The following is an 8,661-nucleotide window of genomic DNA, read 5'->3' on the forward strand; positions in this document are numbered from 1 at the left end:
CTCATAGACCATGCCACAGTCTTTCTTCGGTCACAAGCATGAAGGGTCTAGTTGTCTGACACCTTCAAACTTCCAGTCTCAAAATTCTGTCATGTGCCTTAAACCACGGCTACCCGTAGTATATCATTATGGCTCTACTATCTAAGGTATTATCTAAACTTATCCTAAACTTGTATTTTCACTGTGCTTAGAGCAAGTTCCACAAGATTTATTTCCTGCTGGTTTATTTCTTTCAGATTTTCTTAGTTGAGCTTTCTCAAACTTTATCAAAAGGAAGCCACCCTAAGTTAGCAATTCCAGGTTGTTTGCATCATCCAAAACCAGTCAGGATTTGATAAAATACTAATCAAATCCCTTCCACACTTTTTAAATTCAAGATCTTGTCCTCCTCATAATGCTAGCTCTTTTTCTTCCTTTCAGCAATGACCACCTTATTTATTCTTTGACCACAAAACTAAATGCCACATTACCTTCTCAAGCCGGTTCAATGAAGCACAGTATATTCAGAGACAGTAACTTACAATTATGTTCCTTTGGGCAAGTATCTAACTTCTATGAGCCTCAATTTCCTCATCTGTGAAAAAGAAAATAATACCCAAAAGAGCTTTGATGATTAAATGGGAAAATATATCTAAAATGTCCAACCAAGAGCCTGGACTAAAGCAGGTTATTATCATCACAGGCATTATTATTCCTGTTCTCTCCCTCATGGGAGCAATAATAGCACCTTCCCTATCTTTCTGTGGCTCACCAGACCAGCTTAACCTAAACAAAACCAGTCTTTCTCCTTTCTTTCCCAGTCACCTTGAGAGAATTAAATGGGTAGGACTCCAAACAGCCCTGGGGATCCCCACCCCACATTCTATACCTCTACCACAACCCTTCCTAGGCACAGGCTGGTATCCTGAGGACGCTTAACAACCCCAAAAAGATGGATATGTCCCCAAGACAGGCATATAACCAGATCCCTGGAAAACTGCCAAAAGCATCAGGGGAGCCACTTAACATCACTTATTTCTTTAGTAAAGCCAGGCAATCAACAGACAGAGGCAAGTCATATATATATATACATTATAGTCATAGGCAAGATATATATATATATATATATATATATCTGGCAACACTTTTCTTGATTCCTCTTTTATAAATGTTTGAGCAATTTTGAGTAAGATGAAATACAATACAGCTTGAAAAAGCTGCTGTGACGTCCACTTTAATCTTCTTTCTCCATGAAGGGGAACAACGTGTTGCTCTTAAAGAACCAAGCTGCATATGATGTAATTGTTTTCTTCATTGAAAAGGCCCACCTTGAGTTGTGTAAACTACTGGCTCATCTCCCTTTCACTGTGTAGCCAATAGCTAAGCCAATCTTATGACTCCTTGTACTTGAATACCTTCCATTAATATAAGCACACATTAAACTCCCAACTTTACCAAGAGTGTGAAGAGACAGCTGAAGATTTTCTGGAGTTGGGAGGAAATGGCTAGAAGCTAACCCATTAGCAAAAGCAGTAATTTGCCCAGATTACAAATTTAGCCAGAATGGCAACATTTGTTAAATTCTACGCCAAATGAGTTCCTTTTATATATCTATATAGTGTTAAGAGGATTCTATTACCTTTCAAATCTGCACTGGTTTCCTGTACTTAAAGTCTTCTACTTACATGGAGATTCCCAATCAATATGTCTCCAGATTCAAAATGCCACTGTAAACCCTCCAGCAAGTTTAGAACATTGTAACATAAAGTGCACCATTCTTGGAGCACCAAGGCTCCAAAATCATCTCAAAAGGTGTCTGGTTGCTTGGAGCTTCCGCCCCCTGACTGAAATCTAAAATAATCTCTCTCTTCTATTCCTGAATCTGCATCACTTCTGGCAAAGATTCTTCCTTCAGACCTGAATGGCCAAAATGACTTAAAGAGAGCTCAGAGAACCATGTAGTAGAGTATTAAGAGGAGCAAAGGCTACCAGTCACGCAGGTGGTTAAAACCCACCCTTACTGGAACAAATAAATGTCTATCCCCTAATCTATGAAAGGGACTATGCCCCTCTACCCTTACAGGTGGTTGTGGGCATCAAACTAGGTAAGAACAGTGAAAAAAAAAAGTTGTGTTAACAGTTTCCCTTTCTTTTTTAAGCCTCAATTGAAGTTTCTCAGGTTGTATCATTTGAGCCCTCTCCATGTCCTAGAGACTACAAAGGAGACTAACCTGAATTATGTAGAATGGAGTTAGGATTATGATATTCAGACCCTTAAAAATAAGTAACCTGTGGGCTCACATCAAACCAGCTTCTCAAATTCATGAAAGAAGAAAAATTTACTAAAAAAGAAAATAACTCAAAATACAAGGTTAACTAATATCCCATCTTCAACAAGTTTCAGCATACATTCACTCTAGTAAGGTATATCAGAGGAAAATGTGAAAAAAATATGTATTCTAAAGGTGAAGAGAGATGTTTTTCCATTTTTTTACTTTAATACTAGGGTTGCTTTAATTTTTAAGGGAACATGAAACGCAATCTGTGCTTTCAGGGGGTACTAACTTGCTGAGGTGGACTTGTATGAGGTTATGTTAAACAGTAAAAGAAATGTTATGCAACACACTGGGAAGAGCAAGCAGTTCTGGGGTCTGAAACTCTTCACCGTCTGCACAATTTAGTTCTTTAAAATTAAGATAAAGTTCTCCCACGGTTCTCGAAAACCAGACCAATTGGTAAAAACAGATAAATAGAATCAAAAGCAGGACATTTCATATACATTTTATATTCAAATACTACTGGGAGAAATAACTACATTTATTTTAAATCTTCCTTAACTTTTTCTTAACAGATATACCTCATTACATTCTAAAGTATTGGTGTGTTTTCTAAAGCAGAATAAACTTATCTTTTTACTTAAATTAATATATAGAATGCTCAGCTAAGGGTAAACAGCTAAGGACTGGATGAGTCCCAAAGTTTTCTGTTATATACCTATATTTAAGACCTAAGAAGAAGAAAAAAAAACTGCCCAGATCAGCGCTTTAAGAAAATCAGAAGCACCTACAACATATACTTTGTAACTATTACTTGTAACAAGTATTTTACAAACGGCTCAGTGTTTATCCGAATCAATTACAGATTCTATTCTAACCATTTTATTGAAAATTGACATTTCTCAGGTAAGAGATCTTTAAAATCGATTACATTTTAAATGACTAGTAACTATAGCAGGCAAATAATCATGTCTAATAACAATCTGTATATACTTACAGATATTTTATAATAAAGCATTTTCACATGCATTAATAACATGATTCTTACAACAGTCCTACAGGTGAAGCATTAACCCTATTTTAACAGATGAGAAATTTCTGAACAGAGAGCTCAGAAAAGTTAGGTAATTTCCCTAAAGTCACAGTGTTTGTAAAAAGCAGAGCAGGGCGGCCAGACGCGGTGGCTCACGCCTGTAATCCCAGTACTTTGGGAGGCCAAGGTGGGCGAATCACGAGGTCAAGAGATCGAGACCATCCTGGCCAACATGGTGAAACCCCGTCTCTACTAAAAATACCAAAATTAGCTGGGCATGGTGGCACACGTCTGTAGTCCCAGCTACTCGGGAGGCTGAGGCAGAAGAATTGCTTGAACCCAGGAGATCGAGGTTGCGGTGAGCCGAGATCGCGCCATTGCACCCCAGCCTGGGTAACAAGAGCGAAACTCCGTCTCAAAAAACAAACAAACAAAAAAGAATCATACTTTTCCACAGAATGAGGCCTTAATATCCAAGAAATTTCCCTATTAAATCTATCTAAATTAACAAATAACTGATGAAACATTAAGAATAAAAACATTTGGGCCAGGCGCGGTGGCTCACACCTGTAATCCCAGCACTTTGGGAGGCCGAGGCGGGTGGATCACGAGGTCAAGAGATCGAGACCATCCTGGTCAACATGGTGAAACCCCGTCTCTACTAAAAATACAAAAAATTAGCTGGGCATGGTGGTGCGTGCCTGTAATCCCAGCTACTCAGGAGGCTGAGGCAGGAGAATTGCCTGAACCCGGGAGGCAGAGGTTGCAGTGAGCCGAGATCGCGCCATTGCACTCCAGCCTGGGTAACAAGAGCGAAACTCCATCTCAAAAAAAAAAAAGAATAAAAACATTTCTCAGAGTAGTTCATTTGAGTATTATTTCCTCTCTCAAATGCAAACTCATCCTAATGTCAAATATACTTTTATAAAACCATTTACCTTACTTGGCAAACAGATTTACATTTTGTTAGTTTTAGTCATCAAGGAACCAAAGCATAAGAACTACTCAACTTATAAAGGTTGGGTGTGTTTGTGAATGGACACGAGAAAAAAATGAGTCAGAAAGAGTGAAAACACTCAAATCTATGAGTAATAACAAAATTAGCGGCTATTCCCTATTATCTGAGGGACAGTGGCAAAATGGCCAGATTAGAAGCCACAACTGTTAAACAGGCAACCAAAACTACATCTGTTGACTACTGTTATAAAGTCAAATTCACTATGAATCCATTCCAACCATCTAGCCATCCCCTATGGAAAAAAACAAGTAGAGCAAATTGATAGCTAGACTTCTTTAACTTTTATTTATTTTTTTTAATTTTTTATTTTGAGATGGAGTCTTGCTCTGTTACCCAGGCTGGACTGCAGTGGCACGATCTCAGCTCACTACAACCTCTACCTCCCAGCTTCAGGCGATTCTCCTGCCTCAGCCTCCCGAGTAGCTAGGACTACAGGCATGCACCACCATGCCTGGCTAAATTTTGCTTTGTTTTTTTTTTGTTTTTTTTTATTTTTTGAGACGGAGTTTCGCTCTTGTTACCCAAGCTAGAGTGCAATGGCGCGATCTCAGCTCACCGCAACCTCTGCCTCCTGGGTTCAGGCAATTCTCCTGCCTCAGCCTCCTGAGTAGCTGGGATTACAGGCACGCACCACCATGCCCAGCTAATTTTTTGTATTTTTTTAGTAGAGATGGGGTTTCACCATGTTGACCAGGATGGTCTCAATCTCTTGACCCTCGTGATCCACCTGCCTCGACCTCCCAAAGTGCTGGGATTACAGGCGTGAGCCACCGTTGTTTGTTTTTTTAATAGAGACGGGGTTTCACCAAATTGGAGAGGCTGGGTCTCGAACTCCTGACCTCGTGATCCGCCCACCTCGGCCTCCCAAAGTGTTGGGATTACAGGCGTGAGCCACCGCGCCCGACCTGATAGCTAGACTTCTGTTTTATACTGTTCACATTATAATTTATTTGAGAGTCCTCAGATCCAGAAAAAAACAGATTTGGAGTTTGAAGCAGAATAAAATCTCATCTAGGATACTCTGAAAAGACTGCTGAATAATGAAAAGTGGGGAAATCAACAGGCTAGAGAAAAGGATGGGACCCAATAATATGAAGCTTAAGAAACTGTGTGGTAACTAATGAGAGGTTAGGGACTCATTTACTAATAATAAAAGGGACCGTTAATGAGACTATAACAATATTGTCACTACTAACAATGATGGCTAATGTGTATTGCATCCTTACTACATGCCAGGTCCCAGGCTTACTTACAAGCATTCTCAAGGCCACCTGTGAGGTAAGCATTATTTCTACTTTCCAAGTGAGAAACTAAAGGTTAAGTACATTGCCCTTGGTCACAAAACGCATACCTAAATCCTGGCCAAGGGATTCAAACCCAGGACTCCAGAGCTCTGGCTCCTAAGTAGTGTATTAAGAAAACATTGCCCAATCTGGACAACTCTTGGGCCACAAACATCAAGTCATGAAAAAGTACCCAAGGTTATCCAGTGCCCACCACAGTGCTTATCACGTAAGAGATGTCCAGTGTCTACTGCATGAAACATTCCTTATGTCCCACAACTGAATCCTGCTGTTTCTAAGAGCATGGTCATTAACAACTCCCAGAACGGAAGTTTTTTGAGTGGCAAGTATAACCAGATTGGGGAAGAAGGAATGGAAGTACATCAAACATCTTCTAAGGCCCACTCTGTAAAGTCTGATCTAAAGGAAAAGAAGATCCTTGGTAGATGAAGTATGGTATGGGAGGTATGACTCTGAACAAAACAAAAAGAAAGATCCTAAATTGCTGCTTAAGATCAAGCTTTATAACTCAGACTGTGCTAGACAAGATCCTGAGAATTTCACGCACTTCTCTTCATTCTGACAAATCAAGAGTTTCAAAAACAAGATATAACTAACAAATTCCTGAATCAATTAAGACTAGACACAATATTGATACAAAAGAAAATTCAGCAATAATTCAAAGAGAGGTCTTAGGTCCTTTTCCCATCTAAAATGGGTTCTGCTTATTAGACAGTTTAGTTTACTGGGTATCAACATACAAGGGTTGAGGAGAATGGAGAGCATCAGAAAAATTCCTAAACACACGACTTAAGAGTTCCTAGAACAGTCTGAGCCCTTCCCTGCTTTAGAACCTTCATACACACTGTTCCCCCTGTCTAGAACCGTCTTCCAGCAAAAGACAGTTAGCTTTCCAGACAAGCCTTCTCTGACCATCTTATCAAGCGGCCGGCTCTCCATTAAAACCCAGCTTGTTACCTTTATTACTTTCCCAACTAGGAATTTTTCATGTTTAGCTAAGTAGCCTTCCCTCCCCCATCTTCACAGGAGGATAACCTCCATCAGGGAAGAGACTGTCCAATTCTCTATAAACTCAGCATAAGAGTTCTATGCAGATGCTCAATAAATATTTTTTGAACCAAAAAAAAAAAATTGTACCCAGCTATTTCAAACTGTCAGCTTCCCCACCAATAAAACAAACAACCTTCTTTTTGTAAGCTTAAGTCACCCATCTAGAACAAGAAATACAATCCTAAATTGTCATTTTGCCACTTCACTTCCCCCCACTATCACCTAGATGGTAAAGCTGTCCCGTCAGGAAGCCAATCTTATACTTCATCAGTATAATGTGCTGTACAACACAGTGGGCATCCAATAACTAATTCGATTTGAATGAATTATCTTAGGCCTGCACAGAAAGTGTCCTCTAAGCTCTGACATCATCCTGCCTATATATCTATCACTGGTTTTTACGTATATTAAAATTATCTCACGGCCAGGGTGACAGGGATGTAAAGATAAATAAAATCCTGTCTTTTCTTCCTGAATTACGGCATGCTCTATAAACATGAAATAGTCAATAAATGTCTGTTGAACCTAACTAAATACAAAAAGCCCTTTAAGAAGAATGCAATCAAAAAGTAACCATGGTCACGCCGACTACCAAAGGTACCCCGACGCTTATTCTGCTACCAATTCAACATAAGCCGTTTGCTAAAGTTGTCAAGAGATTTCTGAAATTCTCTGTCTTAAAAATAGCATTACTACTCAAAATTCCCCAGTAAATTTAAGGAAATGGTCCCCAACAGGCTTGGGCCTGATATTTTCACAACACCCCCTGTCAAAAGCCATACAGAGCTAACAGGCATTCCCAGTGGGCAAAGCCATTAATTAGCAGAGCTGCCTCAGATGTCCAGACACGATAGTATCACTTTGACCCCTGCCTATTTCCTGTATCTCTCTATTTAAACTGAATTCAGTCTTCTGGTTTTTTCCCCCTTCCTGCTAACACAGAAATCCCTGGCCTGGAACAAAACGCCTATCCCAGGCCAATGGCAGCCTACCTACCTACCTTACAGGTGGCACAGGACTGAGCAACTCGCCCCCCACCCCCATCCCTTCCAGAGCACAGAAACCCTGCAAAAGTTTGAAAACGCAGGTTCCAAGAGGCCCGCGGAGCCCGAAGTCAGCTAGGTGGTCTGGCTCCAGCTGTGCCAGCCGAGAGCCAAGATGGCCCTGAGCGGGGCCCACTGCGGCGACCGGGCCGAGGGGCGCCGGCCGGGGCCGCTGTCTCCGCCGCCTACCTGAGCGGCGTCAGGGACCGGGAGCCAGGCCCGACGCCCCTCCCGCCCCGCCGCAGCCCCGGGCCCGCGCGTTCCCGGAAACGGGGGCTGGGCGGGCACCAGGTAAGCGGCGGGCGCGATGGGGGCGGCCGCGGGGGCGGTCCCGGGCCAGGTGGGCCCCGCGGGCCGGCGGGGAGCCCGGCAGGGCCCAGTGGCCAAGCGCAGGCAGAGGCCGAGGCCGGGGCCTGTGCGGGCCGGAGCCCGGATCCAAGTCGGGCCGGAGGCGGCCGGGAGCCGGGCGGGAAGCTGGGGAGGGAGAGAGGGAGACGCCGGCGGCTGCCGTAGCTTCCTCAGCCGGGTCCGGGGGCGTCCGCTGGGGCAGGCCGCGACGACGCGGGTTGCCGCGCAAGGGGGCCGGGGTCTCGGCGCGGCCGCGTTCCTTACCCTGCATGCTGCTGACGGCCGGGTGGCCCGGCGCCGGGGACCCTACGGGGCCCGGGGTGCCGCTGCCGCTGCCGCCCCCGGAGCCGCCGCCGCCGCTCGGGCTCGGAGCCGCCATTGTTGGGAGTGAAGAGCCGAGCGGCGCCGCGGCGGCTGCAATGCAGCAAGCTCGGCCTCTCGCACGGCCGAGGGGCGCGGCTTGCCCGCGGTGGCCCCGCCTCCGGCACGCCCCGGACACGCCTCTGGACACGCCCCTGTCCGAGCCCGAGGCACTGCCCGCGCCAGATGCTGAGCTGCAGAACCTCCCGTCTCGGGGTGCGCGACACGGGAAGCCACCAGTCGTCTTGGA

The 8,661-nt window shown here is 44.0% G+C and overlaps 1 protein-coding gene across 2 annotated transcripts in view; it reads right to left on the reverse strand.

Moving 5' to 3' along the window:
* The window catches only part of MAP2K4 (mitogen-activated protein kinase kinase 4), a 127,032-nt gene extending 118,602 nt beyond the window's left edge, over positions 1-8,430 (reverse strand). For both annotated transcript variants that reach the window (XM_064378289.1, XM_064378290.1), the window contains exon 1: positions 8,316-8,430. In XM_064378289.1, the coding sequence (XP_064234359.1) occupies positions 8,316-8,430 (115 nt within the window). The remainder of the gene's footprint in view (positions 1-8,315) is intronic.
* Positions 8,431-8,661: the final 231 nt, after the last annotated feature.

Source organism: Aotus nancymaae, unplaced genomic scaffold (assembly GCF_030222135.1).
Source record: "Aotus nancymaae isolate 86718 unplaced genomic scaffold, 86718_ANA_hifiasm-v0.15.2.pri h1tg000018l, whole genome shotgun sequence".
In the NCBI taxonomy this organism is placed as follows: domain Eukaryota; kingdom Metazoa; phylum Chordata; class Mammalia; order Primates; family Aotidae; genus Aotus; species Aotus nancymaae.